The 17649-nt window shown below is 43.4% G+C and overlaps 1 protein-coding gene across 1 annotated transcript in view; it reads right to left on the bottom strand.

Annotated features, from left to right (window-relative positions):
* The window catches only part of CCSER1 (coiled-coil serine rich protein 1), a 903890-nt gene that overhangs the window by 447986 nt on the left and 438255 nt on the right, over nucleotides 1-17649 (bottom strand). Inside the window, exon 9 of the mRNA XM_054163290.1 lies at nucleotides 8576-8659. Coding sequence (XP_054019265.1) covers nucleotides 8576-8659 — 84 coding nt within the window. The remainder of the gene's footprint in view (nucleotides 1-8575; nucleotides 8660-17649) is intronic.

Below are 17649 nucleotides of genomic sequence, written 5' to 3'. Positions count from 1 at the left end.
CACCTGAAGAGGTGTTTGACCATCCTTTGGACCATGTGGTGTTTGTGATGCCAGAGTGCAAGAAATACCTCAGTGAAAAAGTTCTGTTTGAAAGATGTTAAAGGTAACCTCTTACATCTCTTGTACCAGAAATAACACTTTTTCCTACATACAAATTGAAATGAAGTAATAAGAGAATGACAAAAAGAAACCCAAAAAAACCAAACAGACAAACAACCCCCCAAAAAATGCCAAAATAAAAACCCCCCACACCATGGGGAGGATCTATGGAGTCAGTTACTGTGAAGCAATCTTAACAATAAACACTTGAACAGAGCCAATTCCTGTTTAGGTTATGTGCTTAGGAAAGGACGGAGATTACAACTCAGCTTTTCAAAGCCAGCAGCAGAGTTTCCCAGTCTTTTTGTCACAGTGTTTTCAAAGAAATGCTTACTATTTTTCTTTCAAAACATTATCACTGAATGGACGAAAATGTCTTGTTTACAGACAAAAATGCTTCATGACTTTAAATGGTGAAATATACTGTGAGTGAAGGAAGAAAAAATCATTGAGAATCAAAACTGTATAACACTTGCTTTACAGAACTTCACTAGAAAGCAAACAAACAAAAAAAATCTTGTGTCATTAAAAGCAGAGATGATTTTTCATTTGTGATGTGTGCTATACCAGTGTGTAATGCACAGGCTTTCCTGTGAATCATGCTCAGCTCTGGCAAATAAAACTGGACAAGATGCTAAACTGTAACTAGAAGGGAAAAAAAAAAGGATGGCAAGCAAAATATTCTTCTACTGTATCCCTAGTGAATTCCAGAGACATAGCTCCACAACTCTGAAAGCAAAAATATTTCCCCAACTAGAAGACTAAGTTGCTGCAAGAAACAGTACAGCTGATTCATGAAACATGGTTGTGCAGAGCTAAGGATCAGGCATTTATTGACCTGAAACTCATCCACGTTGGATGACTGTAGTAAAATTTGTCACACAGCTAACCCTAGCAACGTGCTGAAGCTCTGAAGTCACACAAATCAAACTGCTGATGTTAAGAAGCAAAACAAGCTTTCCAGCATACATGGTTTGGGTTTTAAGCACCATTCCTTGGTGTTTTGCCCTTATAAACATGCATAACACAATCACATCTCATTAGATGATGCTGACAGCAGTCATTTCATGCAAGCTCAAACTTAAGCACTCCTCTGAGAATCTATCCAATATCAGGAATATAGGGGCTATGTCAAGATGCAGTGAGTTTCCACATTTTTAGTCAACTTTCCCTCTAAAACCTTCTTTATTGTAAAATTGTTAGCAATTTTTGAGCTGAATATAACAACAAGAAGCATTCTGAATAAGAGAGAGAGTGTGTGTGGATGTATATGTTGCTGTGCAACTATGTAGGCCTATGTCAAGATACACACGTGCACATACCTGTCTGCATTATACAGGAAAAACAAACTGAATTCCAAAATCAACTGTTTTCAGCAATCAGAACTATACAAAAATCACACTGTCTTTTTGCTGCCTTTGTCACAGACTTTATTCCTAGCTGTTATCACAGAATTATTGAGGCTGCAATAGAGCTCTGAGATCATCAGGTCTGCCTATGACCTAACACCAACCAGACCATGGCACTAAGTGCCACCCAGTCTTGTCTTAAACACCTCCAGGGATGGTGACTCCACCACCTCCCTGGGCAGTCCATCCTAGCCTCTGATTCTCCTTTCCATCAGAAAGTGCTTCCTAACATCCAACCTAACCTTCCCATGGCAAAGCTTCAGGCCATGCCCTCTCCTGTTGTCACAGGTTGCCTGGGAGCAGAGCCTGACCCCCCACTGACTACAACCTCCCTTCAGGTAGTTGTAGAGAGTGATAAGGTCCCCCCTGAGTCTCCTTTCCCCCAGGCTGAACACCCCCAGCTCCCTCAGCCTCTCCTCATGAGCCTTTCCCTCCAGTCCCTTCCCCAGTCTGGTTGCTCTCCTCTGGACCTGCTCCAGCACCTCAAGATCTCTCTTGCAGTGAGGGCCCAGAGCTGCACACAGTGCTGGAGGTGAGGCCTCAACAGTGCTGAGTACAGGGCAGAATTCCATCCCTAGAGCTCCTGCCACAGTTTCTGACACAAGCCAAGATGCCCCTTGGATTTCTGTGCACCCTGGGCACACTGCTGGCTCATGTTCAGCTGTTGTCACCCAGCACTGCCAGGTCCCTCTCTCACAGGCTGCTCTCCCAGTCTGCATGAGGTTGTTGTGGCTGAAGTGTAGGAGCCTCAGCCCATGGGCCCAGCCTGTCCAGGTCTCTCTGGAGTGTCTTCCTACCTTCCAGTAGATCCACACTCCCCCCCCCAAATTAGTGTCACCCACCAATTTACTAAGGTATCTTCCTTTGCCTCAATTGCTCAGCAAGCTTTGGAATAAATCTTCATTTGCATCATTAAAACCCTCTTTGCAAGTTGTAGGGGAGGACTGTTCCAGGACTGTTCCACACAGAAGCTTAGCTCCACAGAAATCAGAGGCCACTGGTTAACACTGCAGTTTGACCCTGAAGCAGTCACGATATAAAATGAACACTGTGCTGCTACACAGGAAAGATTATCTACCTTAATTCGTATAAGGAGAGATTCCCTTCTCTAAAAATGTGCGCCAAGGTATGGAACACCAACAAAGCCGAAGAGCTGCAACTTCCCACTGCTCCTCCAAGACTGGCATTTCCATTCATCCTAAAATTCATCTGTCTTGACTATCTTTATACCTGCATTTGAGTTTAAATTGGCTCATTTCAATTAGTTAAAAAATAAAATATAGATATTTAAAAAAAAAAAAGGTGATTACATTGAGACCTACTTTTGTCTTTCACATAAACCAGAAAGTGAACCCGTCTGACAATTTGGTTGGGCTGGATGGGGCCTTGAATAAGCTGGACTAGTTGAGAGGTGTCCCTGCCCATGGTAGGGGGATTGGATTGGATCATCTCTAAGGTCTCTTCCAGCCTAGGCCATTCTGTGATTGATTCTATGACTCATTCTGTGATTCTGTGATTCCATGGTTTCAGTCAGGCCTGACCATATTTGCCTGCTTGCACTGAGCGCCCTCAACAAAATGCTGGGCATCATCTCCTGAGGCACAGCTGCCACGATGAGAAGCATGTGCAGTGCATTATTATCTGAAGAGTGTAAGCCTCAGCACTGTGTCAAAGGATGACTTTGGATGTATTTTGCATTTCAGATTTGCTCATTTCTGCACTGCGATTTTTATGAAATGCGTAGAAGCAGAATCTCAGCGAGACCAGGACGACACTCCTCTGTGCTACTGACAGAATCGTTGGTCTATGCCAAACACTGTGATATGGCTGTGGCTTGTGATAGGAACTTAAACTCACAGACAGGATTACCTCTACAAGTGCCAAGGAATATTAAAGATCTTATCTGAGTGGCAGCTTCTCAGCAAGGGACTGGTGTTGACGAAGACTTGCAGCCTAATGCCCACTGTGTGACATAGGATATTGCCACTTTCACACTCCATGTCTGTTTGTGCAACTGATTCAGGGAGTAATTACCGCTCAGATAAGCCTTTTCTGGGATATCTGCAATTAATTCTCCTGTAAAAAAAAAGGGGGAGAAGCCTGACACTTTAATAAGGGTTGAAATACACCTAATCTATTTCTTTGTGCTCCTAATGTTTCCTAAATATAAGGAAGAGGATTTGAAAGTACTTACAACTGCCTGTTCTGATGTAAATCATCCATGGGTCTGTAATATCCCCTCATAAATTAGCCAAAATAAAATAATACTACAAAGCAGCAGAATATAGATCACAGACTCTTAGAATTATCAGGGTTGGAAGGGACCTCAAGGATCACCCAGTTCTACTCCCCTGCCATGAGGGGCCCCTGCCTCACACTACAGCAGGTTGCTCACAGCCACTTCCAGCCTGGATGCAAAAACCTCCAGGCATGAGGCTTCCACCACCTCCCTGGGCAACCTGTGCCAGTGTCTCACCACCCTCATGGGGAAGAAATTCTTCCTAATATCCAGTCTGAATCTACCCACTTCTAGTTTTGGTCCATTCCCCCCAGTCCTATCACTCCCTGACACCCTAAAAAGTCAGCTGTCAGTAGAGATGAGTAGGAGACAGCTGAGGTTTCAAACAGCTTTCTGTGCTGAATGAAAACTGAGACTCTGGTTCCTTCTGCATTGCTTGGAGACAAAAAAATGACACTTTGAACCCAAATTGTAAGTCCCTGCTCAGGTTTACTATATCCAATGAACTCTGGAACAATTGCCAGGGGAGGCTGGATGTTAGGAAGAAATTCATCACAGAAAGAGTGATTGGCCAGTGGAATGTGCTGCCCAGGGAGGTGGAAGTGTTCCACCATCACTGGAGGTGTTTAAGAAGAGACTGGATGAGGCACTTAGTGCCATGGCTTAATTGATCAGATAGTGTTGGGTGATAGGTTGGACTTGATGATCTCAAAGGTCTTTTCCAACCTGGTTAATTCTGTATTCTGTATTCTGTAAAGTTCTGGGTGCCTGACATTTTGGAAGGCAAACCTTTCTCCAGTTTCAGAAGGAGGTTTGTGGTTATTTTTTTTCAGGAGATGGCAAAATAGAGAATTAATTTTACTGCTTTACCTACCTATATTTATTCTTCCAAAGATGGATAAATACACTTCTGGAAACCTCCAAAGGTCATCAAGTCCAATGCTCTCTGCAGTCAGCAGGGACATCCCCAACTAGATCAGGTTTCCCAGAGCCCTGTTGAGCTTCACTTTGAATATCTCCAGGGATGGTGCCTCAACCACCTCCCCAGGCTACCTGTTCCAGTCTTCCACTACCCTGATGGTGCAGAACTTGTTCTTCACATCCAATATCAATCTGCTCTGCTCTAGTTTGAAGCTACTGTCCCTCATCCTGCCCCTGCAGGCCTTTGCAAACAGTCTCTCTGCAGCTTTCTTGTAGCCCCCTTCAGGTACTGGCAGGCTGCTATTAGGTCTCCCCAGAGCCCTCTCTTCTCCAGGCTGAACACCCCCAGCTCCCTCAGTCAGTCCTCGTAGCAGAATTGCTCCAACCCACTGGTCATTTTTGTGGCCCTCCTCTGGATCTGTTCCATCAGGTCCATGTCCTTACAGTACTGAGGGCTTCAGAGCTGAATGAAGTACTTCAGGTGAGGTCTCACCAGAGCACAGTGGCAGAATCACCTCTCTGGATCATCTGGCCATGCTGCTTTTGATAACAATGACATATACTGAGTCCTTTCAATGTGTCCTCAAGATTTCCACCTGTTTTATAAGCTCTAGACTATCAAAACCGAAGTTAGTTAATGATGGATTAAGTGCATGATACTTACTTTGAACCATACAGAAATCCTTATTTCATGACCCTATGAAGATGTACTTTTCTGTCTGTTATGAGATATAAGAAATAAATTCACTCTGGGGTTGTGTTTGGGTGTTGGTTTTTTTTGGTTGGTTGGGTTTTTGTTTTGGCTTGTTTTTTTCTGCAAGTGACATATTGTTATGGTTTGAGGCTGATGCTTTAGCCTAGTGTCTTAGTTCGAAAAAAGAATAGGCACTTTCTGGACATCTTTGAGTAAAAGGTAAATAAATTACCATTGGATACAGAAGAATAACAACTGATTTGTCTATCTCATTCCATTGACTCGCTGACTGTGATACAGTTTGCTGCACAAAGTATCCTTTTCTCTTTTTTGACTTCTTCTCTCTGTGATTCTGCTTTGCATTGCTCCCATATCTCTTTCCTGACCTGCTGGATGAACTGACTTGTGTTGTGCCTTTGAAGGTACCAGGGAAAGCGGGGAGGAGGCTACAAGCAGCCCTCTCGGCTGTCCAAGGGGATCCTTGTATTTGTGGTTTATTTTCTGAATTGTAAATATATTTTCTACACATTCATTGCAATTTGTACTTCTAAGTTTTAGTTTACCTTTTGTAAATATAACTTTCATTTTGCTTTCCAAGTTCTATTTTTTTGGGGAATTTACTCTGAGGGAAGATTCCAGTTAGTTGGGGGCACTTTCAACCCACCACCCATATATACAGATGAACTTTGACAACAGTTACCAGCAAACAAGCTACAGCTCTCTGTATCAACACTCTGACCAAACTGTTGACCAGTGAGCATGTGTTCTGAACTAGACTGATGGAAAATTAATGCTCCAGGACTGTGCAGAAGCTTGCTGTTCTTGATGTTCCCTGTGTCCCATTTTCTCATTTAATTTGAGATAATAATTACCTAATACATCATTTTTTAATGTAGCCAAATATGAAACAAAGAATATTGATGACCTGTATTTATTTTGCAGATGTTAGCAAAGGAGCCTTTCATCCTTGAGCAGCATTATACTTCTCTCATGCAAGTTGGAACTTGGCCATCTGTGGTGATGGAAAAGCATACTGGTGCCTTTGGTTAGTATATAGAAGATGCATTAATGGATGGACCTGGGTTCACTGTCCAAGCACTCACCAGATATGAGACAGAAAGGCACAAAAAGCCCCTGAGCTAGATCAGATTATTAAGATATAATTATGGAAACAGCCCCACCTCCCAAAGGGTGCTTATACAAAACCTTAGGTGTCTGCACACCTACAGATTCCATGGAAGCAATGTATGTGCTGAATGTCTTCCTGAATGAAGGGAACCCAGGTGCTTTCTCTGCAGACATCTCTGTTTGGGAAAGGCAAGGCAGAAAAGTCTCTCTCCTTTATTTAAAAGTACTAAAGACATACATGTTTTAATCATGTTCCACCAAAAATGGAAGTTTTAAATTATGTCAGTACAGTCTTAATAGGACCACAAAAATGCATTTTTATGTGTTTAGGTTATTTGCTATATTACACATTTTACCTCAGTCACTTGAGATTATTCTGTCCTCAAAGTGACAGAAGCTCTGCAGAGCTTTTCTATGAAGTCATAGAATCATAGAACGTTAGAGGTTGGAAGGGACCTCCAGAGATCATCAAGTCCAACTTCCCTGCCAAAGCAGGATCACCCAGGGCAGTCCACACAGGAGTGCAGCCAGGTGGGTTTGGCAAGTCTCCAGAGAATGAGACTCCACAACCTGTCTGGGCAGCCTGCTCCAGCACTCTCTGACACAGTCTTGTCACTCTATCCTCTGCCCTGCAGCCGAAGCAGCTCTCCATTCTGTCATGTCTCTTGCTCTTTAGGAGCATACTGACATCTCTCTCAACCATCTTTTCTGCAGATATATTCCGTTTGTGCTCCTTTCCATTACTGCTGTTCTAGTGTTGGAATGAACACACAGTGAGAAGCTGCTGGGTGAGAAGCTGGACGCGAGCTCGCAGTGCGTGCTCACAAACCATAGAGCCGACCACATCCTGGGCTGAATCAAAAGAAGTCTGCCCAGCAGGTCAAGGGAGGTGATTCCATTCTACGATTCTATGATTCCACCCTTCCCACTCTGCTGAGTCTTCACCTAGAGTGTCATGGCCACTTCTGGAGTCCTCAGCACAAGAAGGACATGAACCTGTTGGAGTGGACCCAGAGGAGGTCACAAAAATTATCAGAGGCCTGGAGTACCTCTCCTATGGAAAGCCTGAGGGAGGTGGGGCTGTTGGCCTGGAGAAGAGAAGGCTCCAGGGAAATCTTACTGCAATTAGTACTTAAAGGGACTTTATCAGAAAGATGGATACAGACTCTTTAGTAGGACTTGTTGTGACAAGTTTTAAAGTAAAAGAGGGAGATTGAGACTGGATATAACCGAGACAATTTTTACAATGAGGGTGGCAGAACATTGGTTTTCTCTTTCACGTTGCCCAGGGAGGTGGGAGATGATTCATCCCTGGAGTCGTTCCAGGTTTGTTCGAACAGGGCTCTGGGAAACCTGCTCCAGTTGCAGATGTCCCTGCTAAGTGCAAGAGGGGTTGGACTTGATGACCAGTAAAGGTCCCTTCCAACGTCAAGCATGCTATGAGTCTATGAATCGAAGTTAGTACTCATGCATAAGCACTCAAGAAGATAGTTCGTATGGTATGGAAACATTTAGCAAATGTAAGAATGGTTATTACTTTGTTTAAATTAAAGATATCTATTAAGGACAGATATCCTTAACTAATCTTGTAGATGTGAAAAGCAGTTCATGGGAGAAATATTCACAATTCACATGATGCTTCCTGCGCAGACTACCCTGAGTGACTACCCTGCTTTTGGCAGGGGAGTTGGACTGGATGAGCTCTGGAGGTCCCGTCCAACCTCTAATGCACTGTGATACTGCGACCCTGTGAATTCACCAGGACATGTGCATGGCCCTTCCAGATTTCCAGCCTATGCATATGAGTGCTGTGCTACTTCTGATACTGCAATACAACTGTAAACACAAATGATTCCAAGAAATTCCTGCCAGCAGTGCACCTAGATAGTAGCCACTTGAGGGACTGACAAATCCCTAGGAATTCTATGAGTATTTGAGTCTAATGGTCAAGTGTTATCAGCATTTACATGAGTGATTACCATAGCCTTAGACTAGCTGTTCTGTAGCAGGTGTGAAATTGTATTGCCTTAGTTTCTTGTCTCAGGTAAATGAACTTTAAAAGCTACAATTGCTTCTGCTACTTACCAGCTCCTCACGAAGTTGTGTTATGAGTTCATCTCTCTCCTTCAGCTGCAGCTTCAGCACTGAGCATTCATCTTTCATCCCGTCCTGCAAAAACATCAAACGAGATGTTGTAATAGGCTTAAGGCTTTTACTCTGCTCTTGACAAGAAAAGGCCTTTTCACATGGTGTGAGATAATTGCATTGCCATTCACGTAATGAAACTCATTTCTCCTTTGTCATGTGTGGTATTTCCAATAATGTGTCCTAAGTTACTGCATAAACAAATTAATGCTTCCAAAAGCATTACACAGAGAATAGCTCCCTGCACTGAAGTCCATTTCACTGTTTTCCAAACCCTTTGTGCCTTTGTACTGAAGACTCTATCAGGTCATTCCTTTTCAGTTCAGGAATGGCTATGAAATGCTATAATTCTACTGACACAAAACAACATTAGAGAAATACCAATTTAGATGCCTTATTGCAGAGCCCTTGATCTTGGAGAGGATGAAAATGAAAACACAGCAGAGATTCACAGGAAAAGTAAAGCACATCTTTTATCACACAGCAGCCAGGCCAGCAGCAATTCTGCTATTAACTGAGTGAAGGGACTAAAGTAGTTACCACTTAGCAATATAGCCATTGACTATAACTCAGTTTGACTTGCATGGAAATGAGCCTAACAGCTAAGACGAAAGCCAAAGCCCGGTCCGTGAGGCAGTCTGCAAGCTCTCCCCAGGCAATTTCAGGAGTTCATGTAAGTCTAAACAGCCTCTTTGGAGAAGAAACATCAATTGCATATTTTTGTGTTGCACTGCTAAACATCCAACAGGAGAAACTCAGCTGAAATTACTACACATAGACCAGAAAATCCAGTGAGGCTACCCCACACCCACCCATCCTGTCCCCAACTTTGCCAAAAAGAGCCAACACCCCAAACCCACAACCCAGAAGCAGCAACCAGAACAGGAAGCCTCCAATGTTGCAATCCGAACTTCAAGCCCCAGACTACTTTGCTCCAGCCAGCAGTGACATTTTTGAAGCTACAGCAAGGTATGGATAACAGCAGCAGGTTCAACTCAATCCATGACACTCCTTTAGGGAAAAACTCCAGGAATTTTCCTTTGCCATACAGTGTAGCAGCATTTCACTCTTACTTGGCTGGCCACATAGCAGTGAAACTGAATAATGCTTCTTCCAGCAGGACATGAGTCTTCTAAATCAGTCTCTCACATGCTTCACTATGAGGGTGGTGCAACACTGCAACAGGTTGCTCAGGAGGTGGTGAAGGCACCATCCCAGGAAAGATGTAGGCCAGGCTATTGAAGGGGCTCTGAGCAATCTGATGTAGCTAGGGATGGCCCTGCTTAGTGCAGTGGGGTTGGACTAAATGCCCCCTACGGCCCCTTCCAACCCAGTTCATTCCATGATTCTATGATTGTCAACTGCTATGTAAAACACTGCAGCTTAGTCCAAGCATATGGGCTGGGCCCATACCCTTCAGAGATTTGGGATCTTTGGAGAAAAGAATACCTACAGTACCCACCCCTTGCTTAGCTGAATACTGAAAGTTACTTAAGCCAGCAGTTAGGTAAACTTAAATGCAGAATGCAGGTACCACAACCATTCCACCAAACATCATCTGCACCCTAGCATCCCAGCAAGGACTGCCCTTAGGCAGGATCATCCTTGCACCTTGCTCTACTGGCACACTGACAACTATGAAGGCATCACCCAGAACTGTCTAGCAAAAGGGAAGCCATTCCCCAATTTCCCCATTATTGTTTAGTAACAGCAGCAAGAATAAACAACTGATATTCCATCAACTCCACACCACACTGGGTTTGCAAGCAGCAGAGAGTTCTTTTTCTTGTTGTACATAGTGTAGAACTGGGATTTTAAAATCCCATTTTGCTCCATGGTACCCACACAGGTATCATTTGTTCTGCAAATGCAAGGCAGAAGGGAGAAGACAAATGGCAATTGGTGCTTCTTCTGTTCCTGTTATATTTTGAGGATATTTCTGCAATGACACCAACTGAGAACATGAATACAAGGAAGAAAACAACATACAGGAATAAAAGAGCAGAAAAAGTAGTTGACTGTAGAAAAGCTTGGGTAGTTCCAATATTCCATCTGAAAACAGTACTAACAACAACAACAAAAAGAAGTAAAAATTAATTGTTACAGAACCAAGTATCTGTTTGCAAAAATGTGACTATAGTTCTTCCAGAAGTTAACTATTGAAAGCAAGGCAAGGAGAGAAGGCTTCAAACAAGAGGCAAAATATTTCAGTGAAGGCTGGTGTAGATGATACCAAAGAAATCACATGGCATTGAAAGGTAAGAGGCGCAGCTCACGGAATGCTGTGGTATTTATTAGTATGTGGGTAAACAGCAATGCATATGAGATAGTGTGAATTCAGGAATGGATCACCTCTACTCCTTTAGAGTCCTGAAACGTTAAGGGCAACAGGGCTGGAGAAGGGCCTGGAGCACATGGCCTACAAAGAGGGAGCTGGCGTTGTTCAGTCTGGATAAGAAGAGGCTGAAGTGCTCAGTGCTCTCTATAGCTGCCTGAAGGGTTCTCTGACATTGGAATGTTCAGCCCAGGGCAGTGCTGGAGTCACCATCCCTGGAGGTGTTTCAGCAGTCTGTGGAGCTGGTGCTTCAGGACATGGTTTAGTGTAGACCTGCAGTTCTGGATGGAAGGTTGGATTGGAAGAGCTTGGAGGTATGCTGTGATTCTGTGTTTCATTACCTACTGTGACTGCAGTGTGGTGCAATCCTGCTATGGAAAGATCAAAACATTTGTTGAGAAAAACTTCTCTAAGTGAATGGAGAATAGGAGACACAGTATGATGGAGATTCATGATTAAAATGAAACAAAAAACCCCAAATATCTCCCCCTGCAAACAAAAACCACACACCACCCACCCAAAAAACACCTATCTGAAAGCTAGAATTCCTTCCTAAGGAACTGTCACAACAACAGGCATTAAAGAGGAAGGGATTTGTGCTGCAGTGAGTGTAGAGGAGGGCAAGGAAGCTGGGAAGGGCCTGGAGAATAAATGTAATGAAGAGCAACTGAAGGAACTGGGGATGGTTAGTTTGAAAAAGATGAGGCTGACGGGACACCTCATGGCTGTCTACAGCTACCTGAAAGCACCTTGTGGAGAGGTTGGTGCTGGTCTCTTCTCACAGGTAATTAGTGATAGGACAGAAGGGAACAGCCTCAAGCTGAAGCAGGGCACTGTTATACTGGACAGTAGGAAGTAGGTTTTCCCATCAAGAGTGGTCAGGCATTGGAATGTGCTGCCTAGGGAGGTGGTGCAGTCCCCAAGTCTGGGTGTGTTTAAAGGTGTTTTGGATGTGGTGCTTGGGGCTAAGGTTTAGGAGTGACCCTTGTAGAATAGGGTTCTGGGTTGGACTTGGTGATCCTGAGGGTCTGTTCCAACCTGAATGTTTCTGTGACTCTGTGAAAAGCATGCTCTGCAACCAGCACATTCAAAGTCTACACTGTAATTACAACCCTGGAAGAAACATTATCCTCCATAAAGCAGAGCTTGTGAAGTACACTTGGAATACTCTGTGGCTGCATGGTTTTGGCTCTTCATTATCTGCACATTCCAGGAGATATTTGACCGATGTGTAGAGAAATAACTTTATTTATAATGCTGGATACAATCATGTATGCAAAATATCTCTCATGTTTTTACAGCCCTTATATTTATAGAGTGGAGGAGAAAAATGGATTGGCCTATGAGCATAGCTGAGTTCACTCACCAACAACAGAGTTAAATCTGCCAGGTAACAATTACCAGTTCTACATACTAAACCAATATCCATGGACTCTCTAATTACTTATCTTTCTGTATAATGAGTTTACAGCAGTGCATTTTATCAAGGCTGTCAGTGCAATGAAAACATGGACTCTAAGTGTCAGCCCAAGTAATTCCATCATATACTTTAGGCACATTTTCAGAAATGCCTTAAATAAATAAATGCTAAAAAAATATATGAATAAAAGACTTCCGCTCTCCATGACAGGTGTCATGGTTTGGAGCAGGACAGATTGCTCTGATGCCCCTGGGGCAAAAAGGAGACTGCTTTACACACAGGATTAGAGTATTGGAAAGCTTAAATGGAAAATCCGTTCACCAGCTACAATACCACAATGTTCCAATGCATAGTGGTGAGCATAGCCAAGCATATAAAACAGAAATTCATGATCTGGGATTAACACAGAAGCTCATTAAGACAAAAAACTTCATACAAAACCTCCACCAAACCAGACCACAACCCAGTACTCCTTTTCTCCCAACTCAGTACTCTTTTTCTCCCCACCTGGGGTTTAACATATGCCCCAGGGCTCTTTCTTCCCCTCCCCCATTGCTAGGCTGGATACAGGCTGGCCAGGCCTGAAACTGTCTCCTCTTGTTCCCTGGCATTAGACCTAATCAGGCCAAGATTGCACAGTAAAAATGTCAGGCCTAGAAAGCCACAGACAAGACTGGAACCAGCCTCCCCCCACAGCAGATAAGGGAGCTCACTGCCTTCAGGGAGGAGAAAGTGCAGCAAGAGAAAAACAATAACTTTGCAGCCAGATTTATAGAGCTGCAGGGAAATATACATACATACACAGAATACATACATATATAGAATAAACCAGGTTGGAAGAGACCTTCAAGATCAGCGCATCCAACCCATCAACCAATCCAACCCACCTAAACAACTAACCCATGGCACCAAGCAGACCATCAAGTCTCCTCCTGAACACCTCCAATGATGGTGACTCCACCACATCCCTGGGCAGACCATTCCAAAGGGCAATCACTCTCTCTGTATAGAACTTCTTCCTAACATCCAACCTAAACCTCCCCTGGTGCAGCCTGAGACTGTGTCCTCTTGTTCTGGTACTGGCTGCCTGGGAGAAGAGACCAACATCCGTCTGTCTACAACCTCCCTTCAGGTAGTTGTAGAGAGTAAGAAGGTCACCCCTGAGTCTCCTCTTCTCCAGGCTAAGCAACCCCAGCTCCCTCAGCCTCTCCTCGTAGGGCTTATGCTCCAAACCCCTCACCAACTTCGCTGTTCTTCTCTGGACTCGTTCCAGCAAGTCAACATCCTTCCTAAACTGAGGGGCCCAGAACTGGACTCAGTACTCAAGGTGCGGCCTAACCAGTGCAGTATACAGGGGCAGAATGACAAAGATTACACTTCCAGAACACCTCCTGGACACTCTGTACCTTCTGGAGGGCTGCTTTGTGGTTCCTTTTTAATGGCACCCAGCTCAAATTGGGGCAACAGGTTTGTCCAAGCCTCTGGAAATACTTTATTTAAAAAAAAGGTCAAATAACAGCTCATTTTTGAAAGGAACAGCATGCTCTGAAAATAAAATGGTGCATCTTCAAAATACCTTCTTCTGTTAATTGCAGGTAATAAAAAAGAGTTTGCAGTCTAAATTCCAGGTGTACTTCATAAAAAAGCAAAAGCAGCTCTGTGTAAAATGTCCATCATGTTTTCCTCACCTATTCTCTGCTACTGTGACAAAAGTAGCCCAGGATTTAGTGTATATTCGTTATGGATCTGATGTTATTATTGTGCATGTTTACGGTCGGAATATTCTTCAGGTTGCCAGCTTTGTGCTTGGAACTCTCAGTTCTGTGCTTATTTCCAGTTACAGGCTATGGCAGCCATCGCTTTAGCTCCGTGCAAGTATTTTCCTATTTTAATTTAATTTTGTCCATCTGGACAAATGCTAAAGCATAGTAGCAAATCTGTTTCTCATCACGTCAGGTCACAAGATGACAAATTCTACCATGTGTGAAGACAGCTGCAGCAGGTTACGCTTAAGTGCCAAAAAGCATAATCAGTTTCACTTTGAAAACTTACTCTTTACCTCTTTATACTTCAGAACAAATAGGCATATTGTGCTTACTGTAAGCAAAGTGCTATAAACAGAACTAACCAAGTATTCTGGAAGATAAATTTACTGCAATTCTACTTCAATGCTAAACAAGAACACGCTGCCAAAATAGCACCATAAAATTTGAATATTATAAAACTCATTTGATAAATGTGCTGAATTTCAGATGCTAAGCAGATTGTTTAAGAACTTAGGATAATGCAAAAGTCAGCAGTTACTCAGGATGCTGTGTCTTAAAAAAACAACACATCATCCCTGAACAAACCAAGGTGTTTACGTATCAGGTCCTAAAAGCAGCAGGCCCTTTAAGCAGCAGATTTATACAGGAAAAGTAATGAATTTCTGGATATCTAGAACATTCAGAGAAACCCCAGCTTATCTTAACGTTTACAGAACTGTTATGCCAGCAGTGCAGGAGCCTAGATCATGTACATGGTTATGGATATCTTTCATTGTGCAGTAGATACCACCTTGCATCTGAAAAGCACCAGGCACTTTCATGGATCTTACTGGAAATTTGCAAGGCACCATTCTCAGCCTCCAAGCTGAGCCCTCCTTTGTGTTAACACGTGGCATCCTGAGATGGGTCTGTCAAAAAGAAGAGCATTTGAGATTGCACACAGGGGTGGGGCCTGGATATTACAGACTGCTTTCAGAAATGGCTATTTTTTATCAGAGCATTAGCAGTTTCATTGGCTGTTGCTGTTATTGCCTTAATGAAACTCTAATCACCTTAACACAGGGCAGAGACTGCATTGTTTGTTTCAGGTGTCAAAAGGAACTTGCTGGTCCATCTTTGAGAGACAATCCTCTGATGTCTTTGCTCCACATCACTGTGTGGACAGCACATGACTTCCCAGTGCTTTATTTTCTCTTTCTGTGTTCACTCCAACTCTGCACATGACCCTCATTTCTATCTGTCATATCAAATCCTCTCAGATCACACTGAGAGAAATTACTTGGCCGGCTGCAATTCTTCACATGTGCAAAGCACATTCATTTTGCCTGTTTGGCTCATCTGTTGCTTTGGTGCTGTGCCAGCCCAGTTAGTCTTGGCTGGGGTCCTGAGAACGCTCCGGAACAGTGGCCGCTGACGGCAGGCCATGGTTACACATTTTCCCTGCTCCTCAGGACACGCTGCTGTGCCAGCTGCTGCTCAAGCCCAGCACAAGGATGTGGGCAACTCCACGCTTCAGAAATTCCCATTAAAACCTAACACTGCAACTCAGAGCGATCTCCCACAGCCACCCTGACTCAATGTAAGCAGTCTGGTTGCTGGGTATCTTTCAAATAGGAACAAAAAGAATCCATAAAATCCTGAATCAGCTTTGGAAGCTATGGTCATACCCAAACCAGACAACATGCAAATACAGCATTCAAGAGGCATTTCTGAAGGAACAGCTCTATATTTCATTTCTTCATCTTGAACAGCAAATGGAGTTTGGGGAGAACAGGATCCAATCTGATAGATAGGGATTAATCCTCATAAAATAAAACATTCTGCACTTCTATGCCATATTCTACCTAAGTTCCAAAACCGGGAATATAGAATCATAGAATTGCCAGGGTTGGAAGGGATCATCCAGTTCCAACCCCCCTGCCATGGGCAGGGACACCTCACACTACAGCAGGTTGCTCACAGCCACTTCCAGCCTGGATGCAAAAACCTCCAGGAATGAGGCTTCCACCACCTCCCTGGGCAACCTGTGCAGTCTCTCACCACCCTTATGGGGAAGAACTTCTTCCTGACATCCAATCTGAATCTCCCCACTTCTAGTTTTTTTCTATTCCCCCCGACCCCCAAGTCCTATCACTCCCTGACACCCTAAAAAGTCCCTCTCCAGCTTTCTTGTAGCCCCCTTCAGATACTGCAAGGCCACAAGAAGGTCTCCTTGGAGCTTTCTCTTCTCCAGACTGAACAACCCCAAGTCCCTCAGTCTGTCCTCATAGGAGAGGAGCTCCAGACCTCTAATCATCCTCATGGCCCTTCTATGGACATGCAACAGCAAATGCAGATCCTTCCTGTAATAGGGGCTATATGTCAACATATATTTTACTAGAACAATTTAGGGCAGCTATACCAGTTTGAATATGAGAATTGAATTAATAGTATGAAAGCAACACTCAGACAGACTAGGTTGGCTATGATACTTCTACTTCAGCCATTCATGAATACAGAGCTAAAAAAGGAGTATTTTCTTGATAGAGGTCCAGTTGTTTGTTAAGTGTGAAATATAGACTGAGCAAATTGGTTGGGTCAGATTTTTTTTGCTTCAGCTGAACTTTGTTCTCTTTAGCAGCAATAATAAAAGCATAGAGTTTAAAGGAATGCAGCTTGATTACTGAACTGCAAAACATAAAACTGAATTATTGTGCCAGATGAAACCCAAGGTGTATCTGAACTGCAGAAATCATGAACAGCACTCAGGAGTGGAAAGGTGTAGCAATAAATCAAATTCTTCTCTCGATACAACCACTCCAGTTACTCTCCCCTTAGGGCTCTTCCCCAGTCAGCATTCATTTACACAATACCACACCTCCTTTGGTGATGTAGCTAAATTACTTGTTCACAAAAAGAATATGAGCATACCAAGTGAAACAAAAAATCCCAACAACCATGTCCCCCAAACTCCTGCCTTAAGCTTGCTGCTGAACAATGTCATTATTCCTCTCTTAAAACATGAGTACTTCCCATTAATCTTTCCTGTGTCGCCCACGGTTTTATAGGCCTGTGTGCCTGCAAACCCTTCCATCTCTGTTTGAAGCTCATGAATACCTCCTTGCTTATGTAAACTACTCTGCATCTCTGATCCAAACCTACAATCCACCTTTTCTAGTTGCACTATACCGTTCATTTCAACCAGGTAGTGCTTGGGCAGCACTTAACCATCAATTCACAAAACTGAACTACGACACTTTGATTTGCATGAATGTCTAAGTAATTATTCAAAATCATTCTTAATGGCCCAGATTTATAGAAGCATGGGGGGGGGGGGTGGGTGGGTGGTGGTGGAATCAATCACAAATCCTTTCATAAATCTGAAAGTCAGGCATCACAAACATCAGAGCAACCAGCTTGGGGAACAACATCCTTGTATCGAATTTGTCAGGAGCCCTGCAGAAACTCTTAACAGCACCTATCAATGGGATGCACTTTCAGTTTTTCATCCTGG

Source organism: Dryobates pubescens, chromosome 1 (assembly GCF_014839835.1).
Source record: "Dryobates pubescens isolate bDryPub1 chromosome 1, bDryPub1.pri, whole genome shotgun sequence".
Lineage (NCBI taxonomy): Eukaryota > Metazoa > Chordata > Aves > Piciformes > Picidae > Dryobates > Dryobates pubescens.
The sequence above is the reverse complement of the archived record's forward strand: the minus strand, read 5'-3'. Positions and strand labels throughout refer to the sequence as shown.